General features: G+C 50.6%; 2 protein-coding genes across 3 annotated transcripts in view; one reads left to right on the forward strand and one right to left on the reverse strand.

Moving 5' to 3' along the window:
• Positions 1-3,173: 3,173 nt before the first annotated feature.
• On the forward strand, positions 3,174-10,998 carry TOR3A (torsin family 3 member A). The gene is made up of 6 exons (XM_030494959.2): positions 3,174-3,635; positions 4,016-4,129; positions 4,889-5,154; positions 5,814-5,989; positions 8,160-8,284; positions 8,816-10,998. The coding sequence occupies exons 1-6, from the start codon at positions 3,350-3,352 to the stop codon at positions 9,064-9,066; spliced, it is 1,218 nt and encodes a 405-aa protein (XP_030350819.1). The 5' UTR covers positions 3,174-3,349; the 3' UTR covers positions 9,067-10,998.
• ABL2 (ABL proto-oncogene 2, non-receptor tyrosine kinase) overlaps positions 4,143-18,045 on the reverse strand; it is a 57,946-nt gene continuing 44,043 nt past the window's right edge. Inside the window, exons 11-12 of one of the 2 annotated variants that reach the window (XM_030494958.1) lie at positions 17,718-17,951; positions 4,143-4,217 (exon numbers count right to left, since the gene is read on the reverse strand). In XM_030494958.1, the coding sequence (XP_030350818.1) occupies positions 4,207-4,217; positions 17,718-17,951 (245 nt within the window). In that variant the 3' untranslated portion in view covers positions 4,143-4,206. Of the gene's footprint in view, positions 4,218-11,363; positions 17,952-18,045 lie in introns of those variants that run through there. The other variant, XM_030494957.2, reaches the window with a different exon arrangement.

Below are 18,045 nucleotides of genomic sequence, written 5' to 3' on the forward strand. Positions count from 1 at the left end.
CTGCGTGAGCTGCTGCCAGCCCCCGTACAGCTTTTGGGGACAGGACACCCCAAAACCACCACAGCACTGTGCCACTCCTGGAAAGGCAGGGACGGTCTTTGGCCTGGCCTGTAGCATCAGCGTCATGTTGTGAAACAACCGAAAGCACCTGCTGTTTTTTAAACTAGGCTTTCTCAGCTGAAACTTTAAACTTCAGCATTGCTGAATTTTTTAAGAACTGTTTTGGGGGTTTTATTTTGGGGATTTTGGGGGGTGGATGTTCTGGGGTTTTTTTTGTCTTTTGGCATTGTGTGGTGACAATAATTTTTCATATCCTCCGTCTCTATTTTTGAGGTGCCAATCTGCTCAGGAGCAGGACAGGATTCTTGCTTGTGTATTAGCAGTTCAACAACTTGCAGAATTACAGATGCTTTTGAGTTTTGAAAGGCTGAAATAGCTAGTTTTGAGAGCTGTTCTTACAAGCACTTTGTTGTACTACTGCTATGTAATTTTGGAGTGGTTGGCCTTAGTAACAGGGTGAGAATTCATATAACTGGAAGATTTTAAAGTGTTTCTGATTATGTAATGAAAATAATTTTACAGAAGAATGAGCAGAAACAACTTTGAGCCAATGGAGAATCAAAGAGGCTTGAAAATTAGCACTTTCCCTGAATTTCTTTCAAATTCTTTCCCTCCAAATTTTTATTGTTTCTAAATATTGGAAATTAAAAGAAGATCTTAATTAATATACCCCAGGTGTGGGACTGGTGCTCTGTTTTTCCTTTGTGGAGTCTCTCAATATTTTTAAGAGACTGGGGATGGGTGTTTAAGGGGGCAACTAGAGAAAGGAGAGAAAGGAATTCCACTTATACCCTTTATTCCAGATCTTATTTTTTAGTGATCTAATTCATAGCTGTGTAATACTGAGCTCTGCAGAGAGACTTTTCTCCTCCTCCTGCCTTCTTTCAGAGTTCGTCTGTGGATGTGCAGAAGGAATTGCTGTATGGAAAGTTGAAAAACCCTAAAAGGATGGATGGATGGCATTTCCCCATCCAGCAGATACAGCCTGTAGTATAAATCCTGGATTGCAAGGTTCCCTCCAAGTGTTTTCTCGTCCTGAGTTGCATTAGGGGTGCTAAATAAGCCAGGCATAACCACATTTTTATGGTGCTGGTTTTTCTTTCTTTTGAGATGATCCCTGCACTATAAGGCCTGACTTGACCTAAGGTCATGGCTTTTTAATGAGGTGATTTCTGCTCACCAGGACTGCTTTGGAATAACCAGCCATGAGGTGAAAAGCTCTGCATCCAGGTATCATTAAGGTTCCTACTAACCAAACTATTCTATGATCATCTCTGTGTCCATGCAGATCCCTGCAGTACCTCTTCCTGCAAGACTGTTAGCTGAAGACTAGCAAATACTCTAGTGAATGTTCCAGCAGATGAAGAAAAAATAAAGGGGGGGTAGGGGGCAGAGGGAGAGAGACAATCCCAACAAGCTCTCCTAGGGCAGTACCTGCTGTGCCTCCTATCCCCATCCTTCCCAAGTCAGGTAAGGGCAAGTTCTCTTCAGTGTAGGGCACTAGGATCTCTTCCAGTCTCCTGCAGCTTCCTTTCCAATCTATGGGGATGATTTCCTCCCTGAGGAAATTCCTCAATTCAGGTTCTTTAGCTAGTTTTCAGAAAGGCTGATAGCAGTTTAATTTGTTATGGCTATAGTGAGTTTGATTTTTGATTGATTTTTTAATGTGCATATTTTTAGTTATGTTTAAGTTATTGCACTTGCTGCTAAGGTTTTAGCCTCACTATTTTTGAAGCTGGAGGGGGGCAATAATGTTAATACCAGTATCTTTAATGCTGATGTGTAATATTTATAGACACCTGTAGATGGTGATATGCTCCACTCCATGACTTGGCAGTGCTGGATCCCACTCACTGCCCATCCACCTGAACAGCAGAATCGTCAGGCTGGATGAATTGCACTTGGTATCCTCCTTATTTTTATTTTTCTGAGCACGTGGGATACCCTTGAAATTCTTTCCCATGTCCAAAGCATCTTGGCCTCATGTCAGTTAGGATAAGTTGCAGGTGGACTTGTGCTGATGCTCAGTAACTTGTGCAGGTGTTAGTCTCTTACAGTATGCCAGTGGTGGGTACAGCTTAAGGTAAGATGCAAGTTATGTGGGGCTTATCCACTTTAAATCCCCTACCCGCGGCTAAGTTTATGTGCATGCCCGTTTCCAAAAGCCAGGCTTTGCCTGGGATCCTAGAATCTCCTGCCAAAGCACAGGCAGCCAGCCCTAGCAACTGTGTTTGCTGCTTCCCTGTCTAGGAGGGGGTTTACAACTTTCTGGAGAAACTGGTTGGAGAAAAGTGGTTGGTGATGGTGAGCTTAGAGGTGGTAGTGAGTTGTACCTCAGTTCTCATACACGATTTCATGGTGGTTCTGTCATGATCTGAATTATATTTTTTCCTGGCTGCATGAGTGGAGACCACCATACCTTGTCTTAGTGTTCAGATATACTGGTGGATGAAGATGCATTGATGTAGAAGTAAACAGCAGCATTTCTTGGGGTTGATGAGGAATTACATGCATCCAGTGTCACACTGCAAGCCCGTCCCAGAACCAGCAACAAAACCGTTTGTCTCAGAGCTTTGGTCTAATCACTAAACTGAGCTCACAGCAGGCAGCAAATGCACCCCGGTCAGCACAGTGCAGCTCCCTCTGTTGCCGGTCTGGCTTATCCACTGCCTCCTGCTCCTTTGCTTATGCCTGCAATTTTTGCGTCCCTTGGAAATGACTCTGATGAACAACAACTGCTGATGCCTCTTGCATTTGTGGCAGCAAAACTTCTGCTGAGCCACTGGACTGAAAAAACCCCAGGCTATTTGCCTTCCCCAGGAATTTGTTGCAGGCGCTGCGGTGCGGAGGCCAGAGGGAGCGGTGCAGTTCTGTGGAGCAGGTTGGCAGTGGTGTCAGGAGCTTCCTTAGGTATCTCTCCAGCCCGGCTGGAAGAGAAGCCTCTCACCTCCCCTCCCAGCAAGGGCTGGCAGGACCCGGGAAGCAGACGGGAATAGAGACCCAAGGGGTGCCTGGCGCCGTCTTTCAGGATCGGGGCTGGGTTCTGCAGTGCAGCGAAGGGCAGGATCCGTGCCAAGCCGGTGGAGCCTCCGTTCCCGGGACAGGCGGGAGGCCACGTGTGCGTGGCGGTGACACCACCCCACGGCTTTTCTCCAGCGACTCCCATCGCAGGCGGCCAGGAAGTGAGATCACGGCTCGGGCGGTTTAAGGGAGGCCGGGAGCCTGCAGACACCCAGCAGAGCGGGGGCAGAGCTACTCCTACCCTGCTGGGGACCCCCGACCCACCGCCATGGGCCAGGGCAGGCTCCCGGCCCTCCTGGGGCTGGCCTGCTGCCTGCTGCTGCTGCGGGGCTCGGGGGGCCTGGGCAGCCGAGGAACGACGCGGTGGCCCTGGGAAGAGGAGCAGGGCCCCATGGCAGAGGGGGAACCGTGGAGCGGGGCAAGGTACGACGCCGTAAAGAAGCACTTGGGAGCTGTGGGTGCGCTCTCCAAGCAGTATTGGCAGTACCTGACATGCAAAATGTGGCAGGAGGGCTGTGAAGAGGAGGAGGAGGAAGTGTCCAGTCCCAGCCGAGGTAAGCGCCTTCCTCCTTTCTCTCCCTCTCCCGTGCCCCAGAAACAGCAGCGGGTCCAAACACCCTGCTTCCCCCAGCACAGGGGTCTGTGCCCCCAGCTCCTGGGGACACTGCCCTGGGCATCTCCCTCTTCCCTAAGCATGCCCTGGGTTGCCACAGACTTGTCGTGTCTTCCCCTGCTATGGCTATGTGCCTGCCCCAGCCAGCTGCTGCCCGTTAGGTGCTTATTCCCCTCCCCACAGCTGAGCTGCTGGCGGGCAGTGTCTAAGTCCCTGCACCCGAGAGGAGGGCTGCCGTTAACCGGGCTCAGCTGAGTGTCCACACCAAACCCAGAAACGACACTTGCTGGAACACTTCTGCTCAGATTGCTCCCTTTCCAGGCTGGGGCTTGCCTCTGGTGGGACAGGATTACCTGGAGATCCTCTCCGCCTGGTACTGCAGCTTCAGCGAGTGCTGCCAGACAGGAGACTGCAGGATAGTCAACAATATCACGGGTAGGTGCTGTGCTGGATTTGGGAGACCCCAAGCAGTGCTTGTCTCTGCTGCCTCTCCCTCATCTCTTGTTGCTTGTTTATGTTATTTCTTAGAAAAAAAAAAAGAAAAATGTATTTTATCAGGTGGGGTGAGTAAAGGGTGTTTCTGAGCAGGGCCTGAGCTGGTGGGAGCGCGAGGGGTTGAGCTAGGTCCTGTTTCCCATTATTCATTTGTAGTTCTGAGACCGCAAGAGAGTTTGTTACTTACTGTACAGCATATCTGCTCCAGTTTGCCATGAGCTTTGCCTTCATCTGGTAGCTCCCAGGCATGCACAGTGGGACCCAAACTGGCCCAGTATCCAACCCCGGGTCAGGAAGGTACACAGAGACCTGCGTGTAAACCCTGCACAGGTGTCATTGCATGTTGCTGGTCCTGAGACTTCTAGTATCTATACCCTCTGCTGGGAGCTCCTGAGGGCCTCTGGACTTCAGTGCTCCCTGCAATTGTCAAATACCTCATCTACTTCCCAAAGGAAAAAAAGGAGTCAGTGGAAGATCTGTGTCTTTTTGTGGTCAGTGGCTGATGCAGGCAGGGTACCAGCAGCCTGTCTCATTGACCCTGCGGCTTTAACACCACTTCAGTCTCCTTTCAGATAAGCAGCCTCACCAGCAGGGCTGGGTGGGCCTCATGCCCTGCCACATTTTCTCCTCTTATTCCCACCTGCAGCAGCAGCTGGGCTTGCAATTTCGGGCTGAGCTTTTCCTCTCTCTTTCCTGTAGGGCTAGCAGCAGACCTCAATGGGCAGCTCCATGGGCAACACTTGGCCAAAGAAGTTGTCATCCAGGCAGTGCAAGGGTTCCTGCAGAGCCCACAGCCAGAGAAGGCTCTGGTCCTCTCCTTCCATGGCTGGTCTGGCACAGGCAAGAACTTTGTGGCTCGGATGGTGGCCAGTCACCTGTATCGGGACGGGCTGAAGAGCGAGTGTGTCAGGCTGTTCATTTCACTCTTCCACTTCCCCCATCACATGTACGTGGACTCATACAAGGTGAGAACTAACAACACGGTGTTGCTGTGGGGATGGCTCGGTGTACTGGGTCTGGATGGGATGGAGTTCATTTTCTTCACAGCAGCCCATATGGAGCTGTGTTTAGATTTGTGAATGAAACAGTGCTGGTAACACACCAGTGAGCACTGCTCACACAGCTTCAAGGCTTTCTTCTTCTCCCAGTCTGCCCTCCCAGTCAGTAGGCTGGGGGTGCACAAGGAGTTGGGAGGGGTCACGCCAGACAGCTGACCCCAACTGACCAAAGGATATTCCATGCTATTTACTGTCATGCTCAGCAATAAAAACTATGGGGAGGGGGTTTTGGGGTAGGAAGCTGGTGGTTGGAGGCTGGCTGGGCATCAGTCTGTTTGTGATAGGTGTGAGTGGATGCCTTTGCATCACTTGCTTTGATTTCTTTCTTTCTTTCTTCTTCTTCTTTCCTTCACTTACTAAACTATCTTTATCTTGACTCACTTGTTTTCTTGCTTTTGCTCTTCCTATTCTTTGCCCTGTCTGGCTGGGTGGGAGGGAATAAGCAAGTGGCTGCCAGCCGGCATGGCAGCCATGGCATTGAGTCTCAGCCCCTGCACGATGCGCCGGTGGTAGTGACTGCTGCTGGGCTTCTGGGGCTTCTCACACTCCTCCCTGCTGCTCTGCAGGCTCAGCTGAAGAAGCAGATCACCGAGACTGTGCAGCTCTGCAAGCAGCCCCTGTTCATCTTCGATGAGGCAGAGAAACTTCATTTGAGCCTCCTGGATGCCATCAAGCCCTTCATGGCTCACTACAACGACAGGAGCAAGGTGGATTACCGGAGATCCATCTTCCTGTTCCTCAGGTGATTTCTGGGCCCCCAAAGGGATAGGGAGGATCAAAGTGATGGAATTTATCCCCTGAGGTGTGTGATATGAGGGACTCGGGCTGCATGGGAAGGGGAGAGATATCTAGATCCTCCAAGAGGCAGTTGCCTCCATGGTCAATTTTACTTATTGATGCTGGGCGTCCTCCCTTAGTATTTTCAGGGGCGTTCGCAGGAGGAGCTGAGGTCTGGCTTAGCTGGGACACCTGAGCCAGTGTCTAGGCTTTGAGACGAGGAACCAGTGAGAGTCAGAGCTAGCATGGTGTCACCCTCCCCAGCTCAGCAGGGAGATCCCGTCCTCCAGGGAGCAAAGCACATCCTGATAGGAAGTTCTTGTGCAATGTAGCACTGTTAGTTGGGAGCAGGAAGGGGGGAGTTCCCACTGCCTGGCTGTGGCTGCAGGCTGAGGTGCCATCAGTCTGCTGTGCTGTGAGGACTATCTGGCATCAGCTCATCTTGTGGCTTAGTTGGTCCCTTACCCATCCAAAGGGAGAAAGGAGTTTGGCATGTGCACGCACAAGTGCTGTCCCTGACTCAAGCCTAGGTGGGATGCATCACGAGGGCGAAGTAGGACATCTCAAAACTGAGATGTGAGGTAGGCACGTGTCTGAAGTAGGCAGTGAGAAATGCCAAGGAGAGACAAGCATCTTGGGCCCCCTTCAATTCAGGAGTTACAGCCTTCAGTTTGGCTTTGGCCAGAGGTGTTCCCATGGGCTGGAGGTGGACAGAGCATTTGTTCTCCATCTCCCACCATCCAGGCAAGTGTTCTAACCTCCAAGTTTGGTGGTTCCCAGGGAAGTTTCTCTGTCCATGGAGGACCTGTATATGTGCCCAGTGCTTGCAAAGCTGACAATGTTTCAGTCCTACCTTGTGTGGACCTCCCAGAAGGAGCCATGGTGGAGGGGGCAGATTCTCCCTTGTTGCTCAGGGAAGGGTGGATGTGCTGCTGGCTGTGCTGAGCTGACCTGGTGTCCTACCTGGCAAGCCATGCAGGTGTGGGGGGGTGACATCAGCCGCTTTGTGTCACCAAGCGGAGTGGGGTGCCTTGAACTGCAGCAGTGTGTAATCCTGGGGAGGTTTCATCACACCCGGTGGCAGTGTGACACAGACCTGTCATAGGAGGGCTGGCTCTGCCACAGGGCTCCTTTGGACACTGGCCTGGTTCTGCAGCTTTGGCCAGGTTTGGGGGATAGGGTGGGACTGGCTGCCTGTCCTCTGTGCTTCTCCCATGGGCTGGATGGAAGCAGGGTCAGTAATAAGCTGTTTCTCCCCCTAACAAGGCAGCAGGGGGGTGGGAAACTGACAAATTTTTAACGTTGCCTCCCCTCCATTTGGGGAATGGCTCTAGAGTCTCTGACACTAGAAAAGATTGGTGCAAGGTCTGTGCCTCCCAGTGCCTCTCTGCCTCCCACCTACACCAGCTCTGCAGCCAGCTGGTTCCAGTGTCACCAGCTTACTGGTGGCGGGGCGCTGGGGCTGTTGCCTGAGCTGTTGCAAACCTCTCACCAGCACTTGGGGGCTGCCTGGCCTTGATCTGCTTTCCAGGGTGAGGGGCTGCTCTGGGAGCCTCAGTGACTGCCAGGACCTCCACTCCCCACCATGGAGCTGCCACCACAGCGTGTGTCCAGAGGAGCCCTCACATGGGCACTGCGCTGCTTTGTCCCTCAGGCAGGGGATGTTTTGCCAAGTCCTGGGTTGCCACTTGAATCTCTGCCCTGGACCTTGCATTCTCGTGAGGCTCCCGCCACGTGCTCTGCCTTCTAACTTGGACTTTCAGTGGTGGCTTTCTGAGAGTTTGGTGTGTAGCCAAGTGTTATCTGTGAGGTCGATGGCATCCCAGCTGGGACAGGGGACTGATGGAAATGCAGAATTCTACTGGCTCTTGGTCCCACCCTGGGGGAGAAAGCAGCTGCCCCAGGCTGTGAGCTGGCAAGATGGAAGATAGCTGTACAGATACCTACAGAAAGGGGCAATTTGGGATGGAAGTTGGCTCCTCCGTGTGCTAATATTTCAGATGCTGATCCTACACAGCAAATCCTTCACTGCTGAGAGAACTGCCGAGGCCTGTCTGCAGGGGAGGCCATTGGAAGCTCTTAGCAGTTCATCTTGGGGGGGACATGGTTGAGCAACTTCCTTCCTGTGTCCATAGCAATCTCGGCGGCAACACCATCAATGAGGTAGCCCTGGACTTCTGGCGATCTGGCCAGGCGCGGGAGGAGATCTCCATGGAGCTCTTGGAACAGCGGCTGCGGCTGGAGCTGCAGGAGCCTGCGGGTGAGAGCCGGCCTCACTTGTGGGATGCTGTGGGTAGGCTGCCCGCAAACCTGCCCCCCTCTGCACTGGCTTGGGGCCTTGCTTACACAGTCCCATCCACCTTGTGCCGCACAAGTGTGCGTGCTTTATTCCAACACCCCACCCCAGGATTATTTGCAGCATGAGCCCCTGCTTCATCCATATGAGCACAGCCCCACTCAGCTGCAGGGAGGCACATGAGGAAGGAGCTGAGTCCTTCTTACCTACTTCAGCCCTGAAAACGGCCAGGTTGCAAGCGGCAGCCTAACACTGCACAGGAGTATCAAGCCTTCTCTGGGGATTCAGGCTTCTTTTGGCCTGAGACGGGCAAGCCGTAATGTCTTTCTCTGTTCAGACTAAGTGCTGAATAGTTCTTTACAAGTGGGTGGCTCTCTCCCAAAACATGTGGATGAGCCAAGACAGGCCCCTGCAAAGAGACAAGCCTGGCCTTGCAGAGGGATGACAGCTCCCAGGTGAAGCTTCTGAAGTTTGTTTTGTCTTGTTTTGCTCCAGAGAACAGTTATGCCCACAGCCACCTCCTTGAAGAGAACCTCATTGATTTCATTGTGCCGTTCCTTCCCCTGGAGTACCACCATGTGAAGCTCTGCACGCGGGATGCTTTCCTGGCCCGGGGACTTCCATACACAGAGGCAGCCCTCGATGAGGTGGCCAGGATGATGGTGTTTGTGCCCAAAGAGGAGAAGCTTTTCTCTGCACAGGGCTGCAAATCTGTATCCCAGCGCATCAATTACTTCCTTCCTTGAACACCAGGTGGGACTACACCAGTGGTGAAGGTGGTTCTGCACTCTAGAGCTGCTCTCTTGCACAAGGTCAGGCAGGCGGGTTACCCAGCCATGCCCTCGCATAGGGACACACGCTTAAATCCATGTACTCGGAGGGCTGTTTGCAGGGAAGGAGGCACACCCTGCCCAGCTTTACTCCTGGGACACCAGGACAGCCTGCGCTTGGCTGCATCTCAAGTCTGTCTGGTGTTTAAGTCAATCCCTTCTTTTAGCCTGAAGTGGTGATGTGGTTGTGTTGACAGATGCTATGATTTATGTGAGCGGGGATGTCCAAGTCCTTGGTTTGTTAATACATGATGAAGGCAGCCTCGGACGGACAGTTCCTGTTGGGACAGTGCAGCAGAAGCCACGTCCTCACTCTGTCCCTGGTTTTCTGTCACTTAACAAGATTGCACAGAACTGTTTTGCTGGAGTATTTTTCTCTGTTGCTCTCCTGCATTCAAAAGGTGTCTGCTGCTCAGGGACGCGTGTGCCAGGATCACAGTTTGTGCAGGGAGTCCCTTGCATTGAGAAAATGACAATAATCTCCTCTGGAGATGACAAATCCATAGCTTCTCCCTTTGGAGTGTCCCCCTCTCACTGGAGTCTTCCGTTGTATGGAAGCAGCTGTGGGGATGAGGTGACCTTCTGCTGAAATTATTTTTCTAAGCAGTTTGGTGAAGAGCCTGTTTACCTCCCTGCAAAATGAAAAAGGGAAAACTAATTCTCTTTTCAAGGGCAAAGGGTGGTTGATGACGATGGTGGCTGAAGGAAAAGGCTGCAGCTGAATTTGGGTTTTGAGGGATGCAGTAAGCTTGGGGGGTTTTTCTTTTCAGTATGTTGCATGCTGTGGTTTTTCGGCTGGTTATCAGCATTACTGCTCTAAGGGCCTGTTTGCTGTCTGGGTACTTGCCAGGTGATAAGTATGTTGCAGCAGGACCGAAAAATTTCAACAGTCTTGCGAGAATCACTTTGTGACCTCCAGGTCCAAACTCCCTTCCAACAGAGCTGTGCTGGGCGATGAGGTGAAACGGCACACGCCAAGGACAGGGCTTAGTGCCCTGGACACCCCGTGTGCGGACCTTTGGTCTATTTTAAGCTTTGAACCTCTCTGCGGTGCCAGTGATGAGCAGCACAACCTCTGGGAAAAGATTGACCAGACACGCTTACTAGTCCTGCAGACTTTGAGTTCCTGTGTCCCTCTGGGCACGCTGGCTCTGTTACCTAATGAGGCTTCATAGTCCAAGGCAGGAAGATGAGCCAGCTGCTCCGCTGATGCAAAGTTAGTTTAAACTTACCTGTTGTCTCTAGACTGGACCTTAGGGCCTGTGCCAGCATGCACTGTTATCAGGCATTTCTGAGACCTGATTTATGGTCAATCTCTTAATCACAAGTGTCTAGCCTAAAGCTTCAGCCTGAGAAACATCAGAGGCAGAGGGAGGCAGGGAAGGGAGGATGCAGCCCTAAAGGACACAATGTGGGTTGTGTTTTATAACCAGGGCAGAAAGTTGAGGAAGTTGTTAGTTAGCTGGAGTTAGTTGCTTAGAAGCTTGTATAAGCCAGGATCACCTAGGATTTTTGTTTTTAAATAGAAAAGAATCTTCAGCTGCCCAGGTTAGACTGGTGCTGCTTGGAGGAGAAGGAAGTCTCTTGGGCAGCCGTTTCACCAGCACGGGGCTGGCATGAAGCTGGCAAGTTGAGCAGTTCTTATTTCATTACTGGTGGTGTTGCTAATGGGGGCAACTCTCAGTGGCCACACAAGGCCCTGCGCTCTGCCAGGTCACACAGGGATGTTTCAGAGGTAAGCGAGCATTTGATTATGCAACCCAGCAAAAGCCGCTCTCCTCTGACCACTCCATGGCAACACTAAGCTTGATTTTACGGCATAAATAAAGCTACTGCTTTTCTTTGCAATCTGGAAGAATTAAACGATTTCTCTTTTTTTACTTAATTACTCTTTTTACTAATAATCTTCTCTTTTCTACCCAAAACAACAAACTTCAGGTTAGTATTGAGCAGCTTCAAATATTCCTTAGGAAAACCAGCACATACTCAAATGTTTTTTGCCAATAAAATATTGCAACCTTTATTTAAAACAAAATGCAAATTGGCAAAACTTTGTGGAACGACAGGCAAAGAGGCCCTTCAAAGGGCCTTATTTACATCAAGTTTAACACTGTTCGCAGTTCACAGTCAGACGATAGTGAGAATTAAATTAGAAAAACAACCAAAATATATTACAATAACAATAAAAACAAAAAACAGTTGACAACACTGGTAGAGTGATCGGTGATTAACGTGTTTCATTTTAACCCATTCCTGCCCTCAATGAGTTCACTACTGATGCAAACAGTGTGCAGAGCCCATCGGGCTCTACCTCCCATGCACAACAGACACAGTTGAAGAATGACCTCCTTTGGTACAGATATTTCTTATCATGTGTAGGTATTGTCAATAAGTCAGGTGTCCCATAACCTCTTCCTTCCCACCACCAGGGAACAGGCTCAAGGTTTGTTCTATGCTACAGGCAAGCAGAGCGCAACCCCAGTGCCCCCCCGAGCCAGATGGTGCCACTCGCGCTGAAGTGGGAGGCTTCTAAGCATGCTGTAGTCGCTACCCTTGGGCTCTCCTGCCAGCCACTGATTAGCAGTAGGGCTGAGTGTTTTACAAGAGAACACAGCAGCCTGTTCTGTTTGCAGAAACAATCTTCTGGGTTCATTAGTGCTTGTCACAGCTGCTGATGCTCAAGAGCACTCATAAGCACTATACAGAGTGCCTTAGCTGCTGGGGAAGCCTTAGATAAATGGTACAGGCTCCAAGGTCTGGCTTTCCCTATGCTATGGCTGCACAGCGTAGCCCATCCTGCTGCTCTTGCTCCTGCTGCCTTTCAGGGAGGGCTGCTCTGTTACTGCAGCAGTTCTGGTGCAGATGCTGTCCCCATACTGTGGGATTTAGTTCCTGCTGCCCACAGAGAGCAGTGTGCCATGAAAAACTCTTGCATAAGCACATCTTGATGGGATGTCAACACACATGTTTGTGACTGTCTCACTAACACAAGGCCAGTGGTGCTCAGGAGAGATGTCCTGTGTGAGGAGGACAGGAATAGGCAGCCCTCCCCTCTCCCATTGTGGTCTGCATCGGCAGCACTGCTCCATTCAATTCTGCTTTCCCAGTCCCAAGACCCAGACTCTTAATTCAGCTTCACCTCTGTCCACACTAAAGACAATGATTCTATCGAAGTGCTGCTGCCAGTCAGACAGCCAAGTGCACCACTCCTGGGGTTAAAAAGGGTGTACAGTGCAGGAAGAAAAGAGAATTGCACCTGTGAGTTGGCCAATTCCCCACAGTAGCTACAAAGAGAAAGTGCCCCACGTCAACTCACTCATGTGAGCGCATGCTTTGTGCTTGGCGTTTACCAGGCCCTACGTGCTGCCATCCCCTGTTGCAGAGAAGACTACTTTAAACTCTAGTCCATACTAGTGCAAGTGAGAGAGCCCGGCTGCAATCACATCCTTACCCCACAAGGCCTTCTGACAGTGATGAGGAAACACAACAGGAGTTTATGCCTTGTCCCCTCCCCTGAACAGTGGAGCAAGAAGTGCTCTTCACTGGGACGAATACCAGGGCTTCACCATCCCTATGTTACTTTGAACGTGCTGTACAAGGCTGAAACCAGCAGAGAAGCTGCCACTGTAGAGACTTTTAAGGCCAAAAGCCAAACCTAGCAAAAGGGAGATGGAACTTTAGCAATTTTATGTGAGTGGCTGTGGAAGGAAGAACAACTGAATGATAATTTACAGCAGAACCAGCTTTCCAGATACCATCCTTTTGCTATCCTGCCAGAGGGCAGGGGGAAATTCCAGTTTGGGAATAGAAAACACTGTTAGGCAGCAGAAGCAGCAGCAATTCTGCAGCCTCCTATTCAGGGGGAAAAAAACCCTAGTGTCAAGTCAGCACTACCTCTGCCACGATCTACATACCTGATGTAAGACAATAGATAAGAACAGCGGGTTTTTTCCACGACAGGAGGGATCAGAACTGTATGGGCTTCTGTGATACACAGAGGTTGTGGAGTCTCCATCCTTGGAGATACTCAAAAGCTGTTGGGATGTGGTCCTGGGCAGGCGGCTCCTGCCGGAGCAGGGGACTGGCCAGGGTGACCTCCAGGGGTCCCTTCCAGCCTCAGCTGCTCTGTGACTGTAAAAGCAGAGGCTGCTTCAGCTGTGTTACTGCCTACTGCCCAGTCCCACTGCCCATCACCTCTGCCATGGGGAGGAGAAACCAGGTGGCATCTGAAAGGAAGTGGGGATGACCAGTGGAGGGGAACAGTCCTTCCTTGGGGCACAGTTGGTTTCTTCAGAAAGAGCTGACAGAGGGGGGGTTTAGAAGCTAGACATTCCAAGAATTATTTCCTATTCTATCACTTTTGCTGCAGCTTTTCTGGAAGACTGTCATTCAGGAAAAAAAAAAAAAAATTTCATTCAAAATACTCATCAGAACTGGACTAACAGCCTTAACATTTTCTGGTTAAAATACCTTTCCCCTGAGAATCACTTCAGTTTCAATCTGTTTGTCCTAGGCTGAGTAGTAGTACAATGATGAAACCACGCGATTGTCTGCCAGGGCAAAGAAGACCTGCCCTTCTGCCCCGAAAAAAGCTCCCATACCTGTTAAATCCTCTTGATTGTTTGAAAGGCCATGTGAAGCAATACCACAAGCCGCCTTCCCTTTGCAGGTCACCTTTCCAAAGACAGTTAGTTTGGTGTGCAGCAATGCACACCTTCAGTAAAGATGACTGAAAGAGATAAGGTAAACCACAAAATCCCTCAGTAAAGTCTACATGATAACGGTTCGGTACTCTGCCTTACAGCTGACCATTGCTGTGAAAGGGCCCTGGTGCAGCCTCCCCCAACCCACTGAAAGTCTTCTGCAGAACCAGCCAGCAGGTTTTGCTGGCTAGGCTTGGTACTGACTGCTATGTCAGGATGAGTAACCCATACTGTACTTTGATTTGTCTCCACTTAGGTACCAGCTCACGGGAGTAAAACTGACACGTACAGTCACTTAATGCCTTAATGTCAGCTGGGGTGGAGGAGTTGCCTTTTTTTCTCCCCTCACCATTTCACTTGGACAGTGAAGCTCACGTGGTCCATTTTATCTCACATGCTGCTCCACCGGTGTGCATTCATGCATTGTGACACAACTTCATTTACCACAAACCAGTAATAAAATGAGGATTCTCAGACATCATTTCTAAAGATTGTTCAGGCCCGTCTCACTGTGCTCCACAGAAAAAACAGGGATGCTCACTGAGGCAGCCCAGCCTACTTCCAAGCACCAACAGGGCAATGCTCCTAGACAGAAATGGAAGTGCCCATCTTGTAAATTCACACCTGTGCCCCAGCTCAACTCTAAATGCTTAAACTACAAGCAGCACAGTCACACTTTAAAAACAAGTTTAAAAAGCATTTTAGCAAAAAATAAAAGATTTAAGGTGCAAAGCAAGCGAGATCCTCTATCATCATCACCAATAGTGTGAAGTGAGCAGCAGCATGCAGGGTAACGTGTATTTGGAGGCAGCTATCAGGCCTGTTTTCCATCTCTCACAAACCAAATTAGTTGAGGTCTTCCTACTTGCCAGTACATTTACATCTCAGGGATTTGTGCGTATATGCAGAAGATGAGCTTTCTGATGCCACAACAGTCTACAAACAGCACCAGGACCAAGGAAGACAACTTCAACCACACGACTGCATTCATTGCTAGCAGGCATCAGACATCAGAAACCATAACCCTGTGTGAGCACTCCGAGGCAAAGCCATAACATCTGTAGCCGCATCTCAAGCAGAGGAGCGTGCAGTTTATGTACATGTTCCCTATGCCACAGCCTAAGATTCTGGTCTAGCCTTTAAAATACAAGAAGAAATAAAAAAAGATGGCTGTGGTTCCCCTCTGCAGTGCCATACCTAGTCACCTTCATATGCCATGAAGCTGGAAGCCTGCAAGACCGGTAAGCACTACAACAAATCCCAGGAAGCCCTCAGTACGAAGCGTTAGGCCAAGAGTAGGGACAGGTCCAGAGAACCCTGCAGCAGCGACAGCATGTAGTGGGCAGGCCAGGCTGTACTTCCTGGCTCTCCAGCTGGCTCTGCAGCGCTGTGACCACTAAAGGAATGTGGAGAACAGCCAGGGGTGGCAGAAGCTCTGCCTTACCTACCATGGGTCCTCAAGAGGATGAAACCGAATTGGGGAGTCAACCTGGTAACAAGATAGAAACAATCTAGAGCTTAAAAAAAAGGAAAACAAAAACCACACACCCCAATAACAACACTGGCAAGTTGTGCAAGAGCCCCAAACTACTCACAAATGACCATCAAGCAGCACCCGTGCGAGACCACTAGAAATAGGTATCAACTGAGTGAAGGCTGTGTGGTGGGGAGGGGGGTATTCCAGTGGTAAGTCTGCCCAGTATCCCTGATGCTTCTGATACAAAGCAGATGAGAACATGTGGTGGATGAGGTGGACAGGAGGGAAAAGGGATAGTTTAATAGATTAACTAATTTTGCAGTTCTCATTACAGCAGCAACAGTGCTGTGGAAGTAGGCCATCTGGGCTAGTGCATCCACCTCCAGCAGCTCTGAATACTGTCAGTGCATTAGACCTTTCCACCAACTGCATGTGACCTCCCTCTTGAGGGCTACTCCAGCTCAGACTGCTTGGCACTTGGTACCAGCAGAGCCCCAGTGCCTTTCCTTTGCTGTGTCAGGAGACCAAAGCATGTGTTGGCACAGACAGGGGAGGATCCATACAGCCGAGTGGCCTGCAACCACTCCAGTACTCCAGCTATCGCACAACAATTCATCCTTCCCAGAGCTAGAACCTGCCATTGATTCTCCTGCCTCTCCAAGGGAGAAGCAAGGAGCTTCCTTCCCTTGCCATACCAAGCAGATCAGCCTGACTAGGTAGGGACAAACACAGGATGTTTTGCCCCTTACAGCTTTAATCTACCCTCTCCATCCCCATTTTTTGAGATGAACCTGTAAACGTGAGGAGAACTCAGTGATCTGAGGTACTTCACATACTCAAGTATCAGTCTTTCCTTTTGAAAGCATCAGTACAGAAAAAAAGTCCCCCCCTCCCCATGTGTATTTCTCTTACCCAGATTGACAGTAGCTACCTTTGCACCACATCGCTGATTTCTTGGACACATGACAATAAGTTATTAAGGACGGGGTTTGCCCCAGAGACGCTAGCAGCTGCTGAGGAAACCTGCAGTTCCTGTAGGCTGAGTTCCAGTTTGCTCACAGCTTCCCGGAAGGCAAATTTGTTGCGCGTATGCGGGATGCAGTCCACGTAGCCTGAGCAGTAATCCAACAGCTGGTGCCCTGTGTCCACCAGCTGGCTGTTTGGCGTTGGCTCGGCGATGGCACTCGAGAGAAGATCCGCGCACTCCAGCAGTGCTTCCTTGCTGATTTTATCTGCGGAGATTTTCTCAGCTGCCTGTTTGGTCTTTCTTAGCGCTACTTTTGTGCCGGCCGTCCCGTTGGCCAGTTTCACTGGGGAGGTGGAAGACGATGACAGAGGCACTTGAGGCGGAGGCATCACAGGCCTCCCAGATTTTCCACCAGCAGGTGCTGCTGCTGCTGCCTTCTTACTCCCTTCACTCGATTCCAGTCCATGCTGTGCTCCCGCCACGTTGCTCAGCTCTTCTGCTGCATCTGAGCAGGCAGCTGGCTGTTGTAGGAGCCTCATCACTGGTGGTGGAGGTGGAGCACACTTTGGTTTTACCCGTCTGGGCCGGTCCCTGTCGCCAGAAGAAGTGACCTGATGCTCAGATAAGAGCTTAAATTTATTACCCTGAGAGTCTGTGCCAATAAGCTGCACATCTGCTGGAGTGTGTTTTAGAGTGGGTGAGATTAGGACTGGCACTTTGTGGTTATGAGTGGTTGGAAGTATTGCTGCAGCCTTTACTGGAGATGACCACCCTGGTCTCTCACCATCCTCAAGGGCCCCTTGCCGTGGGCCACTGTTTTTTTCCTTGCCCTTAGGAGCTGCTGCTAACCCTGGACCCTCCTTGTCTTCCGATCCGGTGGGGGTTCGGAAAGGGAGTGCTGTGGCACCCCTCGGCAAGAGTTTTGCTTTTGGTCTCTCTCTGGTCAAAGCAGGGCCTTCTTCAAACCTTTTGGGAAGCAGGTCATTGCCCCTCCCCGTGCTCTCATCGGGCTGAGAGGACGTGGACACTGTCCGTTCCAGCTGGATTTTTGACCTCTGGGAATTTCTGGGAAGGGTCATTGCCATCCTATCCTGCTCTGGAAGCCCTGAGGACATGGAAGATGTAGAGTTTGACCTTGGAAAAGGTTTTGAAGCTTCTTCATTGCCAGTGGGTTTTCCTGCTCGTAAACCCAGTGTCTTTTTAATCAAGCGTGGTGTAAAGAAACCAGTGATGCCCGACCACCCACCACCGGTGCTTACACCCCCACCACTGCTGGTACCAGTGCCATCATCATTGTAGAAGGTCCTCTGCACAAAGCCCCCACCATAGCATTTGGGTGGTGCTAAGCTTGCGTCCTGCTGTGTGGGAGCAAAAGAGAACCCGTCCACGTGCTGCAAGGAAGCAACAGATGAAAAGTTACCCGTCAGCTCGTATTTCTTATGGGGCTGATTCTCCATTTCCCGGAAGGAACTGCTGCGTTTGGGAGGCGTGGGAGCATTCCTCTTCTTCATAAAGGAGCTGAAGAAGCCACCTTTTCTGTCCCTGGTGAAAGTGGTCTCTTTGGCATCCTCCAGTAGGCTGCTGGGTGACTTGTCCCTCTGCTTGCGAGGCAGTGCAGGAGACCCACTTGTTGGCTGTGTGCTTCTGATAAAACCTAGACAGAAGAAACAAGTGTGAATCTGTAAAATCAATTTCCATTTTCACCTCCCTATCCTGCAGTGCGCTTTATGGGCCTGGCATATTCAGCC

This window comes from Strigops habroptila, chromosome 8 (assembly GCF_004027225.2).
Source record: "Strigops habroptila isolate Jane chromosome 8, bStrHab1.2.pri, whole genome shotgun sequence".
NCBI classification, from domain to species: domain Eukaryota; kingdom Metazoa; phylum Chordata; class Aves; order Psittaciformes; family Psittacidae; genus Strigops; species Strigops habroptila.